Source organism: Benincasa hispida, chromosome 1 (assembly GCF_027475165.1).
Source record: "Benincasa hispida cultivar pf3 chromosome 1, pf3_genome.v1.1, whole genome shotgun sequence".
NCBI lineage: Eukaryota > Viridiplantae > Streptophyta > Magnoliopsida > Cucurbitales > Cucurbitaceae > Benincasa > Benincasa hispida.
In genome coordinates this window covers 68,342,831-68,360,146 of record NC_143478.1, presented here as the reverse complement: position 1 = coordinate 68,360,146, position 17,316 = coordinate 68,342,831, and the positions used below count along the sequence as shown (strand labels likewise).

Sequence of the window (17,316 nt, the reverse complement as noted above, 5' to 3'; positions counted from 1 at the left end):
TATTAATTTCAACTATTAACTTTTGTAAGTGTAAATACACCCTTCATTGAGTTCTGTTTGAAAAAATCTTGTATGAAATTTATGGTATAATAATATTAAGACCAAAGTGAGCATTTGAGGAAGGCTTTTTATGGTTATAGACTTCCCACGACGGTTTTCTTTTCAAAACCTACATAAGTAAGGGAAGTTTCTCCAAAAATCCAAAAATTGTTTCCCTCATAAATGAAAGCAAAAATCACCAATAAGTTTTGAAGAAGAAAACAATGTGAATTTGGTATATATAGCACTACATATTTGAATTTTCTAGAAATAAACTAAGGTATATTTGATAACGGTATGAACAAGACAATTTGTACGATACCGAATAATATATGCAATGTGCATTTACATTTTCAAATATATTTGTAAACACGTCAAAAAAACCACGGTATGGGCAATGTATATTTACATTTTTCATTATATTCGAGAAATATTTGAGATCTCAATGGAGAGATGATCAATTTTCAACTAGGAATACAAAAAGAAAATAAAAGAACTCTCTAAATAAAGAAAAGATTAATACGAAATATTATGCAGTAGTTGGATACCAAACAAAATTAATAAATAACAAAAAAAAAAAAAGACAGTTAAAATTCAAAAATTATGTTAATAAGAAAAAAAAAATATTTCAAAATTTTATTGAAGAGAGAATATAATTAATAATATTTCAAAAAATAAAATCCTTATATAATAGTAATTCTGGAAATGATATGGTTTTTATTTTAAAATATTATGAAACTAAAAGATGAAAGAGAATATCAAAAGATGAAAAATGTAAAAAAAAAAAAAATGTTGATAAAATCTGGTTATAAAATATTACTAAATTTTAGGATATTTTTTAAATATTAGTTACATAGTAAGTTAGTTACTTACATCTTTCTTGATTTTAGGTCAAAACATTATATTCTTACATTTTTAATTTTTTTATAGAAAATATCAATTTATACCTCTTCACTTAGTTTAAGAATCGTATCAATATAAACCCTAAACTAATAATTATTTTTTTTCAACTATGAACTTTTGTAATCAATATACACCCTTCATTTATTCTATTTGGAAAAATATAGTGTAAATTTATCATTGTATTAATCAAACCTCTAAACTTTCATAAATAAATTCATTTAGAATCTACTCTTAATTTTCTATTAGAATCATCCATGCATTTACTCTAATTATCTGCTTTATAAAACCAACATTCATTTGAGAATTAATGCATATATAATTTTCAAAGATAATCATAGTGAATAGTCAAAATTGATTTGACTTATAAAAATTTAAATAATTAATGTAATCACACTAAAAGTTTCTGATTGAACGAAAGTTAAAGGATATAAATCGATAAAAATTCAAAATATAAATTGATACGATTATTAGTTCAAGATTCTAATTGATACAACCAAAACTTAGATATCAAATTGATATTTGCTTTTCCTCTTTTTTTTAGTTATTTTCGTTATTTTTCTAATTAGACTCCATCATTAGAAGTTGGAAGTGATGTATACATCACATAAAATGATACCCCGAAAACATGCCAAAAGCAAAACCAAAGGAATTGGATTTCTATCACTTCCAAAAGAACAATGGATCTTAAGTAATTGGTTACTTGCATCATTGCTTCTTCATCATATAACTCATCCTTCATGAAATCCATGATGAAACTGAATCAATTTAAGGTTCAATTAAGTAAAGTAGAAAATCAAAATTAAAATCACCCAACCAGAATGAACCATGAAGAACGAACAAAACCGACAACAGCCAACCATAAACAATCAACATTTGTATCGAGCAAACACGCCAAATCAACCCAAATAAGTCAGGTTGGTCGACTTCTTCGGTTTCAGCTTTGAACTCCTAAAAAAGATGATGGAATTTCTTCGATTTGTTCAACACTGGCTTGTTAGCTAGTAATTCTCATACCAAGACAGAAAAAGGAATCCCAAATTGGGTGCATGAAATCAAATTTCTGTATTCCAATTCCTTTCTTGGGAGTTCCCAAATCCAAATTATACAGTATCTCAACATTTTATAAAAAAGAAATAATGATGATAAAAAAAAATAATAATAAAAGGGGACAACGGTCCACGTAGTATAGAAATACAACACATAGTGGCATGCAGTGAACAAATATCTCTCTTTCACCAATAATCTTGACTTTCAGTAAGGAAATGAATAAATTTGATTCCTCTCAGCTTTTAGGATCCGAAGCTTCACTATGTATTCTTTCAAGAATAATGTTACAACTGTTCATGGAGTTTGCATCAAGTAGCCCATGGTTCCACAATTTAATCATAAACAATCTCCAGCACCTGCCAACCCCAGAAGAAGAGTATGTTCAAACATAAAACATGACGGCTAGACGTTAACGGGTATGTGGGTATAGGGTTTACACGAAAATATGACTTAAATAACTCAAACTATTCTCCATTTCATACAATAAGGAGCATGTTATAGGAATCACACAGTGCCATATGCTGTCATTATAATTTAGATGAAGTGACAATGCAATTCACGACATTCTCCTCAAGCAGAAGACAAGAGAAAAGGCAGTTCAATAACATCTCCAGACACGGTAACCTTCTTAAATGGTATTCATGTTCTTAAAGGATTTTCGTACGGAAAATTTGGGAAAGAAGTTGAGAATTTGTGGTTCACAACATAAAGAGATGAGAAACTACCATAGTAGAGCTGGAGTTTTGACAAGGTTTGGTCCATGTAATTGTGAAAATGCCTCACAAGCCCAGGGGATATGGCCATCTGCCAGCACCCTAAAAATGAATAACACCATGTTCAGATAACATTATATTTGAAGATTAGTCCAATACAATTTATCCACATATAACATCTAGATCCACCATAATTCTTATCTATTCCTAAAAGAACATGCAGAACTAGTATGTTGTAAGTTTCTTTTCAAATTTTAATGTGACTTTGGACCTTACTTTTTTTTTTTTTATCTAAAAGTATACTGACAATAAAAGCCAGGAAAAATGTTTGTTGAATTACCGTTGCTTCCTGACAAATGAATTCCACATATGCATCATTCGCTTCTCATCCTTGGTTACATCGACAAAATCATCGAGCATCTAGATCAATGCAAAATCCAGTTATGTTTTCATCATATTGTTACCAAATGACTAGGACAAGGAATCAAAATCTATTTTATAGTCTCTCCACAAAATAAGGAAGAAAGCAAAGGTAGGGGTCTCGTGAAAATTAAAACACATTTTTACTTCTAAAATCAAGCAGGACAACAATAAATGATCCTGCGGAACTGAAAACAAAAACACATGGGAAGATCACATTTTCATCCTTCCGCTATTTCCCTCACCCATTCGCCACAACGTCCTCCATATTGAACTGTGACTGGTCTCGAGTTAATTTTAACACGTCCATACAATCTCGACTACCCAGAACCAATGGATGAAGGAAACATAAAACACAGCATAAAGGACTTCTCAGGCAAATGTAAAAAGAATCACAATGTACGACACTTGCACCAACCCACCCACAACATCTAGTGTAATTGGATGAAGATGATAACACAAATGACAAAGGTCACTACCATTGAGCAAAACATTACTAACACTAATGGTCAGACACCCCAAGCAAAAGAAAAGAAAGCAATAGAAAAGGACCTCATGGGAGAGAATCACACGCTTACAAGGTTACAAACCCCTATTAGTTATCAGATGTTATCAAAACTTCAAACCTTACCCTCCTATCCTCGAGATCTGCAACATCATCATCAACTTCATCTTCACTATCTCGATCTGATAACACTTGTTCCAATGCCATTGGCTTCAAGTATGTCATTAAATATTGGAAAAGAAATAATTAAACTAAGAATCATATGCATTAACAATATAACAAAACAAAAGATCTAAAAGAGAAGAATTCCAAATGACTAACAACACATGGATGCCTACTCATAGAACTTAGCAGTACCTACCTCAGCAAGAATCCCATCGACTCATAACATACTTAAGACTACTGCAAAAACATATCAAACTTTTTCGAAACAAGCCAAGATTTAAAACATATCAAACTTTTTTGAAACAAGCCAAGATTTACAAAACTAGACAGTCAAGAATGTTACGTACATATCAAAATCTGGAAAAAGGTTATCTAAGGCCTAAATCTGTAATAAAACAGACAGTAAGATAAAATAAATAATAAAGAGTGCAAAGAATTTTTTTGTGCTTAAAGAGCATTGAATATTAGAAAAGTTCGATCCAGGAAGTCATCATGCCAGTTATACCCAGGTGACGTGCTATAATGGACAGGACAGCTTCCCATCTGTTATGAACCATGAAAATTTTACCAATCAACAATAAGATAAAAAGGAATTCACCTGAGCTCTGTGGGAATGAAAGAACTGTCTCTTCCTTAAGAGGGTACAGCTAAAAGACAATAAAAACAAAGAAAAGAATCAGATTAAAGTTCATATCTTCTAACTACAGAACAAAATCCTTATAAAATAAGTAATTTAAACTAGTTGTTCTACTGAGAAGTACAATCAATTCCAATCATTCACAACTTCATGGGATAACAATGCTCTTAGTAGGCAACAGAAAATTGATGTCAGAAGAATGAGTGATTTGTCAAGAGTAAACTAAACGTCAAGCCAAAAATTAAACTAAAAAGGAAAGGGATCAACTACCATACTTTAAGAGCCATTCAAGCATCTGTACTGTCTCTATCATACTTTAAATTTTTGTTTCCAGCAATTATCTACGTTTCTTCTTTCGAGTCCTAAGTTCCAAATTGATGGTTTTACTGCATTCATTAACAAGATTTTACTTTTTCTTTTAAAAAAGATTCACAAAGCAACTAGTTCTCTCTCTTGTTCGCTTAGTAAGCACTGGTAAACAGTTGAAGCTCCAAAGAAAGGAGTTGCAACAATATCTGCTACCAGGGCAAGAAACCGTAAGAATTTCAAATCATGGGAGGGTGAGCACTATAGTTTTTACTTTTCCCTCAAGCCCTTTTTCCCCTTTTTGGATGATAAAAACAACTTTCATGGAGAAAATTGAAAGAATACATGAGCATATAAAAAACCAGCTCAACAAAAGAAGTCCACCTAAAAGAAGGGAATCCGTCTATACAAAATAGAACCAAAAAATTACAAAAAGTCTTTAAAATTGAAACTAGGGGGAAACATGAAATCTAACTCAAAAAAAAAAAAAAAAAAAAAGAGTTGCACGATTTATTTTAGATTTAACATTTGTTAGATATCCCAATCAAAAGTCTGAAAGAAATCGCTCCACATGACTCGCGCAAACTCGCATCTCCAAAGAATACAACAAAACAGACCAACTAATGAGGGCATCTTCTCCACAAGGCGTCCAAAGTGTTAATGCTTCCATTTGCCAGGTAAAGAACTTACCTTTCTTAGGGATCTTAATCCTCCAAAGAGGAGAGAAAACCAACTCACCTAAGGGAGAAGGATCGATATTCCTACAAAAAAAGGGAGTTGCATGAGAATCCCTCCAAAGGATTGAGATTCCACACCCTAAAATCCTCTTTTCCCCATCTAAAAACAACTGCCTCAAGCAAAGACAAAAGCAAGGCCACATCCATCGCTTCTCCATCTGATGAAGAACAACGAAATGTAAGCGAAAAGGAGACAACTTCTAACTAAAAAATCCAACACCATATGATTTTTAAAGGACGAGAGGTGAAGAAAACGCAGGAACATCAAGCAGAGGGGTCTATCCTTCACCCACCGATCTTTCCAAAAGTAAGTATCCTTCCCCTCCCCCACCAAACAACAAACCGAAGAAGGGAGCTTTATTTATTTATTTACTTTTGGTAAGAAGTTGAGCCTCATCGAGAAAAATGGAAGATATTAGAGCATAATAATAATAATAATAATTTAAAATAAAATAAAAATTAGAGACCGAAGCTCAAGGTGCCATTAAACCTCACTACCTCCCAAACATTCTCTACCTAGTCTCTCGATCTCTCGAAAAACTATTTCTCTAAATCCAAAAACTCTCACAGAGCTGCAAAGGAACTCAACAAAAATAAGTAAATTTCAAGCCATCTTAAAAGTCTAAGCTCGGTTTCATCTCCCCAAGAATTCCTTGTTGAATCAAAGTTTAACCTCTCCATTCTTTTTTCATTTATCTTGTCAACCCTTCTCCCTTGGAGGAGTTAGTTTCTGTAGGGTCTTTGGGGAGAGAGGCATAATAGTCTTAAGAGCGAAGGAGCTTAATCATTTGATGTTTGGTCCCTCGCTAGATTCCATGTTTCCCTATGGGCCTCAGTTACGAAGCCTATTTCATAATTATTCTCTTAGTTATATCTTGCTTGATTGGAGACACTTTGTGTAGGTTGTCTCCAGGTTTTTTTTTTCTTTTTTCTTTTGTGGGCTCTTTTTTGTGTCTTTGAGTTCTTTCAAATTTTTCTCGATGAAAACTTGGTTCATAAAAGTAAACCATAAGGTTTCAACTTAAGTGCATCGGCTAAACTGGAAGTAACACCTTTAATGCTTTCACACAATAGAAACTCAATATGATTTAATATGAATCTTAATAGGACTTGCATAAAGACAAAATTTCTGCAGTGATGGAAAAAGACAGGTAAAACATACTGTCTTGGGTCTGCACGTTCAATCGACAATTTTCTTGTCTTGGCAAACTGAAGCATGGTTGGTGCGACATTGTGCCCTGATATTGATTGTACGCAGTCAGGAACATTGGATGAATGCAGAGTGGTACTTAAAAAACCTGCAATATTAATGCTACTATGTAACATAATCTAGAAACATCAAAACATGGATACTGGCAATCGAAGCTGACATTCTCACCTGATATTTGAGCCTTTTCACCTTTGCTAGATTGAGCATCTGAAACAAGAAGGTGGTTGCTCAATAATGATATCTGTACAAGAAGGAACTATATAAAATCAAGTGCCAGAGGCGGCCAAGCAAAAAACTCACTCCAAAGCCCTTTTCATTATCATTGGCATCTAAGCAACACAATAATATTTCAGACTTGAGACAGAGAATTGTCAGAGGGTACTATTCAAAAATATCTCAAAAGACAGTTTCAAACAATAATAAGTAAGCAGTTTATCCTGCCCAGAGAACATCCATTTAGGTATGAGTAAGATCTAATCTTACCACCCTCATATCGGACCTTAAGGATAACTGATGCAAAAGCCAAGGCTCAGGTTTCAAGAGTTCCAAAGATGCATATAAATTGGGCTAAATAGCCTAAATTCTAGAAAATTCTCAATATCTTTGTACCTCATTTCAATAATACTACTGAACTTTAAAAGTTGCATTGATACCATGGACTTTTCAAAATTTTTCATACTGTTAAGTAGGTGGATGGAAAATGTTTATCCTTACCCCATCATTTCCCTCTTCCATTTTCTCACACTTCTCTCTCTCATCTACTTCAATCTACGGCCTAACACTTTCTCAATCTCTGAAACAGAAAACTAACCCCTTCCCTTCTTTTCCAATTTCACTTCCAAATCCCTCTTCCTTATTTCCCTGATGGAATGTACTTTGGGCTATTCTGGCCCCTTGTGATTTTTGAAGATGCGAAGTATTTATAAATTTAGAAGTTGGCATACGAATGTGATACCACAGAATGATGAACTGACGTTTTAATATGAGAATTATATGTTAATAATCTTATTTGTTGGGATTATAAAGGAATAAATGAATTTGTGGGGCTGTATCATGTCATTGCTGCTTTATCTATGATATCAACTCAAATTTGTTGAATGTGAAATCTGAAGTCATTTTTCACTGAAGTTTTTGTTTCCTTTGGAAAATAATGTATAAAAAAAAACATTGACAGTTAACTTGCCATACTATACCAATTTTCACCTTGAAGAGTTATTTATATTTTGTTCGATTCTGCACATTCATCAACTAGTTTTAACAAAACGCAACCTGAAGTCTCGATAGGGCAGAGGGATTTGGAATTGAAATTAGAAAAGAGGGAAAAAAAAGGGGGTGGCTTTAGAGATTGGAGAATGGAAGAAGAAGATTAAGAGAGTATTCCAGAAGAGAGTGAAAAAAAGAGAAATAGAGAGTGCTAGGCCATGGATTGAAAAAAAAAATGAGAGAGGAAATGGAAGAGGGAAATATAGGAAAGAGAGGACATGGAAGAGGGAAGTGAGAGTTTGGATAAACTTTTTCCATCCACGGACTAAATGGCAAGGGTATTTTTAAAAACAAAAAGAAGGAGAAGAAAAAGAAAAAGAAGGAGAAGAAGAAGAAGAAAAGAAGAATGGAATCAAAGCACAAACTTTAAACTATCAGCTAATCTCTAGGACATATTATCTCCTACCAGGAGACGCTTCTAACAGACCATTTTCCTACCATTTGAAAGACATGGTAGTCTAGGGTGATCACTGCTTTCACATATGAAGATAGCCTTACTAGGGTGGACAAGATAAGGCGCCTAACCAACTAATGGAATGTAAAGAGGATTCCGCGCTCCATCACAGAAAGTTCTCTTAATGACAATTGTGTGGTCCCAACAAAATCAGAGACGAGGAAAATAAGTCAGAAAATCCATCCTCAATTGGTACAAATAATGGCCAAGCCAATTTTGCAAAAACGACTATGACAGCTCCTCCAGAACAGCGAACCAAAAAATTACAACCCCACGCTTTACCAAAAATAAGTAGCACCCAAAATAAGACTACAAATCTCAATAAGAATTACAAAAGAAAAATATCACAGAGGAGAACAAATAATGAAGAAGCACATACCATCCGCCTTGTCCGAATATTCAGACTCTACAACAAAAGGATGTATGTGCTTTGCACTTTGAACTGCGCTCTTAACATTTTTGCGTCTGAGAGGTCTTGAGCTGAAAAAGCATATTAAAACGATAAAAGTTTCTCATTCAGATCAAGGAGTTAAGAAGCAACATTTCAGGATGACTAACCAGAAGAAGAATGTCTGCTGCTTTGGATCAATGCCATCTGCGATGATCTGATAGAAAATCAACTCATGTCATTGTCAAGCCAACACACAAATAACTAGACCTTATCCAAATATTAAAGCACCTTTTGTCACATAGTAGATTATATTTTAATCTGAAACATTGCCCCTGTTATAAAGAAGCTCTGACTGTCCTTCCAACAATAGAATACAACTCTTGGCGTATTTAGCATCAGATTCAGTTAATGTACCTTCTTTTTTAATGAGGAAACAGACTTTTCATTGTGAAAAGATAGACGTTTTTATTTGAGACAAAATACACATGCTTGCAAAATATTGTAACTTTACCTTTCCAAATTATCTCAAAACAGGGATAGTAAATATAGACGCCCCTCTAAAGTAAATGAAGAAAGAAGTAAAGAAATCCTGGAAAAATAAATATTATATCGAACAACTGATGTTTGCACGGTGGTAACAGAAGTATTATAATAATACATATGAAACTGTTCCTACCTCAGACCTCCAAACATCAGTCTTCGTGGAAACATTTACAGCTTGATACTCTTCAGTTACCTACCAAAACTTGATCAAATCAATGTTTGCTCAGCCATAAATAGATGATAAAAACAACTTGATCCTCAAAAAAGTTACTGACCCAAAATTCAAAGTTGAAGAGATCGTGTAATGATAATAAGTGACATCTCAAGCCCTGTAAAAGAGATAGAATAAGTTCATTAACATTTTGCATTCATAAGTTTTCTAACATTACACATACATTCACCAACATAGTTCTCCCAAGTACAGCCTCACATACATAGAAAGAGATGGAAGTTACCTTAAAGCTTGCACATTTAACCAAGCAAAATGGACAGGAAAAGTCTTCGGTTACTGCAAGTAACAACTCCACATGAATAAATCAGAGCCAAAATGAGCAGCATAAACAGGGGATAGAAAGAAATCGAGTATTGACAGGCAGGGAAGAGAATTTTTTTTTTTTTGTGAGAAATAGCATCAAATTTTTAAAGCGCAACATGAAAAAAATATATATATATTATAGAGACAAGAAATACCACACCTTCAGTTTTCTGCAATCTATTATTGTAGTACCTATAATTGAAAATAACATTTCCCGCCCTCAACCTGAAACATAAAGAACAAGAAAACAATGGCCATGCATACATTATTCCATAAACATGCAACCATTTTGAATTATACTTTTCTGGACGAATATTGCCATTGCAAATTTTGTGATCTACAACTTAATTAATTTCCTGAGAGTCAGAGACGATACTACAAAGACCCATGGATTCAACTCTCAACTTAATTCCTAGGTAAATTTCTCAGTTGTTGCACAGGACACTACATTGTGCAGAAAAGTAGGAGCAAATGAAATAAAGCCCCAGTGATAAGGCTTATAGACTAAAACCCAAGGTGAACTCTCAAGGTACTGTCATATATTCTAGAATTATACTTCCTTTTTTATTTTCCTGCTGTTTTTCCTCACAAGTAGCCATAGTTGTGAAACCCCCTTCATCGTCTTTTCAAAAGCCGAGAATCTGACACCTTAAGAAACCCCATATGCTCAAGTCTGCCACTCTCAAAGGCATAATATTGACTATATGTCGTTGGATGTTGTCGAGCGACAGTTTGCTCATGCAAAAGCCTGAGTTTGTTTAGGTTATGTTCAGCTCTTGGTAGAGAGTGTTGCATTATGATCGAGGCGGTGTGCCAGTGCTTGTAAATCTCCCATTCCGAGATAAAGACATTTTTGTGGCAGACTTGTTTCCTTGCCGTGTTGTGGGGAATTTAGCTCAAGAGGAATAGCAAAATTTTAGGGAGGTTAGGAGTTTGTGGGAAGAGGTCTGGAAGGTAGCTAGGTTTAATGCATACTTATGGGTGTTTACTGCTTATTATCCGACCTTCTGTAATTATGAGTTTTGTTTGATCCTCTTGAACTAGATTCTGTTTCAATAGTTAGTGTTTGGACTATTTTTTCATTCTTTTTACCCACGATATAATAATAATAATACCCTTAAGATAACTAATTCCTACCACTTTCCTAAACCTGAGAAGAATGTTAAAAAAAGTAACGATACTTTCTTTTTACTAAGAATTAAAATTCCTTTAAAATGATCAAGTATAAAAATGGAAAAATCCTAAAGAAAGCACCAAGAGAGATTAAAAATAAATAAATAAATAAATAATAAACCGTTGGAGGATCATTGAAAAATGAAATCCCTCACCTATTGGCAAGAAACTATAAAAGTTATTACGAAAGTTCCCTGATGAAGGTAATCTCTATGATAACTATGATCCATCTAATAACCATTCGGGCTTTGGTTTTTGGTTTTTGGTTTTTGAAAAATTAAGCTTATAAACACTCCTTCCAAAAACTTTTTAAAACTGTTTTCAAAATGTAAGCCAAATTTACAAATCTAAAAAATAATCAATAAAAAATTTAAAAAGAAAAAAAAATAGTTTTTAAAAACTTGTTCTTGTTTTTGGTTGTTATGAATTCAAGTGTTTCTTACAGAAAATGAAATTTATAGTAAAAAGTTGGTAAGGAAACAAGCACAATTTTCAGTAACAAAACTAAAAACAAAATTGTCATCAAATAGCATGTTGATATCTAAAAACTTAAAAAGAAAAAAGAAGAAAAACTAAATGAAACAGAGAGACAGGGTATTACCGAATCATATGAGATAGTGACGAGGAAGGTATTTCACTGTACGTGTATGAATCATACGGAGATTTATCCCTAGCGCCAAACTCTTCTGCAGAAATTGTGACCTGTACTTGCTGTGCTGTATGCTTTTGAGACCCAAAAATTAAGAAAGAAATAAAGAAAAAGAAAAGCAAAGATAAGTGGTCTGAAAGATGAAAAAAATGATACTTGATACCACAAGTAAAATAAATTAAAATTGGTAGTCAAAAGACTCAAAACAGACCATAGAATCAGAATTATATGGAATTTGAAATCCTACACACTTCTCTCCATCCAAGCAACTCGTCTGCAAGACAAAATAAAAACTAATAACATAGCAAGTAGTGAATAAGAGATTGAGTGTTATCACCAGCTAAACATAAATAAGCAGCAGGCAATGAAATGACATCAGAATACGTTTTATTGTGGGGAAAGAACAAACAAACAAACAATTGATCAAACCTTCACAACACAAGAGCGCATGTCAACAGTTGACATTATCTCAGCCCTCTGTCCGAGACCAAAATTTGACGAATTCTGCCACGAAATGTAAAGTGATTCCAGAGGTATCTTGCCCCATAAGCAGTAACCTGCAACCGCTACCTCCAAAGAAGAGCAATTGTAAAAATTTCAAACCCGTACACAGAACACACCTACAAATCCATTGGATCAACTATTTCAAAGAAGAAGTGAATATTTCTGATATATAGATGTCATTTTTTTGTGAGACCACTGATCATTCGCACATATGAAAGGAAGAAGGGCAAGAGAGGAATTCTGCTCGGTAAGGGAGATTGAGGTGGTGGGGAACATTGGGTGGTTATGTATTTCAGAAAAGGAAATTCTGTGGGGACCACGAAGGGAGGTTCAAAGAGGGTTTATGATGGAAGAGGAGCGGCTGAAGAATTTTGGCTAGAAGGCTGAAGCTAGGAGAGAACTATAGGCACTCTCAAATGTGCTTAGGTATTTTATGCTTTTTCGATTGTGCTTTCTGTTCTTGTGCATTTTCTACTGTTTTGAGACTATTGTTGCCACTTGAACTATTGTGTTCTAATTTCTGGAATCGCAATATTTCAGGGAAGGCTACAATCTCCTGTATTTTGGATATGGTTGGGTTTTTCTGTATACAGGAGATCTAGAAACCTAACGTTTCTTTTCTTTTCTTTCTTTTTTTTTATTTTTAATAAGAGAAATTAATATACCTAAACTGAAACATCTCTGCCTTGAAAAATATTGCTTTCTAGCAAGAGCCTCTATTGATTAGAAACAGGATTCCGATCAAGACTAGAGGGACGAAACTGCGGGCCACAGCAAATTTTTAGAATATTTGGAATGGCTCGCATCAAATAAAGTTAAGATCGTCATGTGGGAGGTTTTTTAACAGCGTGAACACTCATCATAAAGTTCAAGGAAGAAACCAATAGGTAACTCTCCTCAAGTTTATGTACTTTGTACGGGACCAATGAACAAAACAGCACCTTTTTCATCGACTGCTTGATGGCTTCTAGGTTTTGGTTATCCCTTTTTAGTGCCTTCATCGGGCATATTATCCTTCCCAGTAATTCCATTAGCCTTCTACATAATTGTTTTGATGTTCACCTCTTCAAACCTGAAGCTAACTTATATGGATATATCTAGAGCTCTCTTTGGACTTTTAAATTGGAAAGAAACTATAGAAATTTCCTGGATGCAGAGAAGTTGTTCCCAGTGTTTTAAAAAACCCTCCAGGGCACGCACCTAAGCTTAAGGCGTAGGTCTAGAGCCTAAGGCGCCTTTTGTGGAGCCAAACCTCAAAGCCCTGGGCCTTGGGGCTTTTTCATTAATTTTGAAAAAATGGTAATAATTAGGTTTTTCCTTCTTTATCAACTAAAAAAATCAAATTGCTTAAGCCCCAGAAGACTATTGCTCTTTATTTCTCTTTTGAGCTTTAAAAAACACTGGTTGTTCCTTGTTGTGTGGAAAAATGCAATATACTGTACTGCTTTGATGGTCCCATCTTGGCTTTTTATTATCCAAACAATCTTGCAACCAAGGGTTTAGTCCTTTATTCTGTGGTTCCAATAATTCCTTATCACAAAAGTAATAGCACTTTAAAAAACAAACAAGCAAACCAACAAGGTTCTTAATTATCCCTCGAGGCAAGGGTAGCATCCCATTTTTCTCGTACTCTTTTTTATATAACTCATTACCAAATTACTTCAAACTTTGAGCCCAATAAGAAGCCAAGTTTTAGCATGGATTATATTTTGGCACACCAAAATCAGAATCAAGATGTGGAATCATATTAGACAGTAATAATCATAAAATAAGCAACTCAATGGAGGATAAGGCATACCAGGAACAGATGCCATGTATAAAGGCCCATCAACTGAATCTACACCAGACAAAGTATTTGCAGATCCAACTGCAAGAAGTAGCACATAGACCAAATAACAAAATACACTGTATAAATTTGGGCACCAGTAAAAGTTAAATGTGAAGGCCTACCACAGCTAACAAATAATATAGCAAGTGACCCAGATTTTGCCTCCACAGCTAGCTTGTTAATTTCAGGAAGGATGAAATTAGCTATAACTTGAGAATTGCTTTCCACTCTGTTAATGCCAGTTAAGAGGCAAGCTCGACTGAAGCGATATACACCAGAGAACTATTGGTTTGAGGAATGAAGAAAACGTATAATTAGATGTCATAAAAATGTTATTAGATGTCATAAAAATATAAAACAAACGATAGGATGCACTGTAAGCCCCCATTTAAAATGCAGGATACCACCTAATAATCAACTTGCGGTCAATGATCAAACAGAGCTGAAAACTGCCACAATCATTCTTACCTCGGCAACTGCAATGTCAGAGACCAATCTTCCCAAGATGACATACATAGGAAACAGATTCTGTGTCTGGCCATTAGCACTTGAAGTCCTAGAGATCGAAATTGTCATCTGGATCCTAAAGATAACAGATTCAAGATTCAGCACATAATAAATTCAAAACTCCGAATCCAGTTGTAAAAAACAAGCACCATTAAAGAAAAAGAACATAATTGACAAGAGACGTGGCCAAGAACAGAGGCATAGAGCTTCAAATGGAAAACCAGCACAACCATCTAATGAGGAGAGCGGAGCAAGAAAGACTTCATACTAAAATGAAATTTAAACAAGGTTCTTCAATGAAGTTTTGTTCTAAAAAATAAAGCAATGCCATTAACTACAGCAATTCTAACTTGTAAAACAAAAAAGTCCAAAAGATTTGGACTACTCTTCTTCTTTTTTTTTCATGAAGTTTCTGTCACCCTCACTCGGACAATTGTCTCCCCTCACTAAAGCCACAACTTAAACATGTCCTTTAAAGATCCCTCGTTTCTTTAATTTATCTTAATCTGATGCTTCACAAAATAAAATCATTAGTATACCATTTTATTTTTACGTGTTGTGCACCTCACCTAACCCAAAAAAATATCAGTGAACACGAAAGTAGTGAAATGACATCCAAGGGACTAAATGATGTTAGCCATTTCTGACATGAGTGCTAATTCTTCCAATGGTTGACGTAGACAATTTTTAGAAATAGAAACAAAATTAATAGCAATTACCTTCTCTTGTGTTTTGTCTCTATTTTGTACCTTAAACATCTTTGAAGAAACAGTGGCTACATATGAACAAAAAATAGGTATTAGTACAAAATAGGCCATACAATGTAAGTATGACAATTGAAAATTATTTCAGTTCAAAATTTACTCAAGATAAATGAACACGAGACAGATGGAACCACCATTAAGACTATCTGAACTTTCATATTGATCGCAAGTTGTTCTTATGAGTATTGCCACATTATATTCATCGAGTATAAAATCCATTTGGAGAGAGGAAAAAATAGCTAAGACATTACATTTCTAATAGCACGGCGCTGAAGAATGTTATAAAGTTCAACTGGCTTGCAGTAAAGCGAGAAGCTCTCTTCTGCAGCAATTTCCTCTTCTTCAGATAGATGAACACGAGATTCTACACGGCACATCTGATCTGCGTTTCTGGAACAGCTGGGAGAGCAACTAAAGATTACTAATAGGCAACTGTAACAAAGCTGGAACTAGAAGAAAGAAGAACAAGAGCAGCCTCATAGAAAGGTAGACAGCCAGAAATCATGGAGGAATGCAAAACAAAATTTACACTTCTCTCTAAAGCATATAAACTTAAGCACTGCAGGTTCTTCTCCCAAAATCACAACCCTCCCTGACACAGTAACTTCTTACACTAGTTCTCCCATATGTGTTAGTGCTTGTACCAGCAAGGAACTATGATTTGAAGCTACATGGTACATCCGGCCATAAGAAGTGCTAACTTTTACAGCTCATCCGAATTTTGAAGAAGTCAAAATATTTCTCAAATGGTATGATCCTTCAAAAAAAATCAAAGCTACAAACAAATTTTTCTTCAATTACATTTCATTAGAAAGCTCAAGTTGAAAAGACTGGCGGAAAAAAATAGCACATACGAAGTTTCACGAGCCACGAGAGGTATGCCAGGCATTCTTCTCCAGCAATTCCAATTACAATCTCATGGCAACTATAGACTTATAAGGCTTGACGCCCCCAACACATGCCCTTTAGGCCTTTACGCATCAGCAACAGAACACTGCAACATTTTAAACGAAAAAAAGAAGAGAAGAAAAGACAGAGCCTCAACACTAATTCAAAATATCACTACGCAGAAACAACACAAGAACCCCCATAGTTGTTTCGCTACTGATTTCCATAAATTTGCGCTCGGAATAAGATGTGAGCTTCCGAAGCTGAACCGTTTAAAGTGTAGGAGCTTCAATTTAACAAAATGGGGAAAACCCAGTTCTCAAACAATTTTAGAAGCTCGAAGTTTGAGGCAGAACACGTTTTAACAGCAGAATCAAAATTACAGATAAAATTAAACTGAAGGTAGAAATGGAGGTGCAGAAATGGGTAGAACAAGAGGAAATTTTCGAAGTTTAACATCGACTTGGTTCCATTGATAGTAAAAGCTTACCTACCGTAGCTCAGTGTTGTCGATGTTGTTCCTTTGTCGGTTCGAGCAGAGAGAAAGAGAGAGGGAGTGAATGACGAAATTGGCGATTGCAAAACAATAGATTAAAATTGGACTCACGGTCGCAGCACCGGGAAAAGTGACATTTTGCTTTAATTGCAAGAACACCCTCGTAATTTCTTTTTATGCCAAGTAACCCTAGTTTTATCGAATCAAAAAATATCTAAACTTTTTAAGATTTCAAAATTACCTTTAAACTTTCAAAAAAAAAAGTTTTAAAATATCTCTACCTTTAATTTTGGATAAAACAAAAATTATTAATATTTTACGTCAAAAAATACTTCTGAACTTTCAAAAGTTTCAAAAATACCCTTAAACAAACTATAAAAAAAAAGGTTCAAAAACACTATTATATTAGTATATGAACAGAAATCGTCAATACTCTCTTGCTTCTCTATTTTTCTTCTCTTTTTTCTTCTCTCTTTTCTTCAATACCCTCTTACTCTCATTTTTATTAATTGTTCAAAACTTTAGCTAGAAATCTAATGTGTTTGAAACTATATTTACATTTTCCTATTGATCGATCCAGTCTTATCACTTGTACTACTCAGTAGTATAGGTAGTATTGATCAGTAATTATAAATTTTA

The 17,316-nt window shown here is 34.2% G+C and overlaps 1 protein-coding gene across 30 annotated transcripts; it reads right to left on the bottom strand.

Annotated features, from left to right (window-relative positions):
* Positions 1–1,980: 1,980 nt before the first annotated feature.
* On the bottom strand, positions 1,981–16,826 carry EMF2 (VEFS-Box of polycomb protein). Of its 30 annotated transcripts, none has more exons than XM_090317163.1 (24): positions 16,676–16,785; positions 16,148–16,287; positions 15,938–16,068; positions 15,545–15,692; positions 15,249–15,304; positions 14,491–14,605; positions 14,145–14,304; positions 13,993–14,061; positions 12,120–12,247; positions 11,902–11,964; positions 11,643–11,764; positions 10,029–10,093; positions 9,789–9,841; positions 9,609–9,662; positions 9,467–9,526; positions 8,958–9,004; positions 8,779–8,879; positions 6,851–6,889; positions 6,635–6,710; positions 4,391–4,439; positions 3,754–3,837; positions 3,043–3,122; positions 2,715–2,804; positions 1,981–2,345 (listed from the first exon to the last, which is right to left on the bottom strand). In XM_090317163.1, exons 4-24 carry the CDS (start codon positions 15,668–15,670, stop codon positions 2,225–2,227), a joined length of 1,758 nt encoding a protein of 585 aa, XP_090173289.1. In that variant the 5' UTR covers positions 15,671–15,692; positions 15,938–16,068; positions 16,148–16,287; positions 16,676–16,785; the 3' UTR covers positions 1,981–2,224. The 30 variants fall into 30 exon arrangements, with proteins under 30 accessions (XP_090173289.1, XP_090173248.1, XP_090173286.1 ...); XM_090317122.1 differs by having other exon boundaries at positions 6,635–6,770; positions 12,120–12,256; positions 16,672–16,746; XM_090317160.1 differs by having other exon boundaries at positions 12,120–12,256; positions 16,672–16,746.
* Positions 16,827–17,316: the final 490 nt, after the last annotated feature.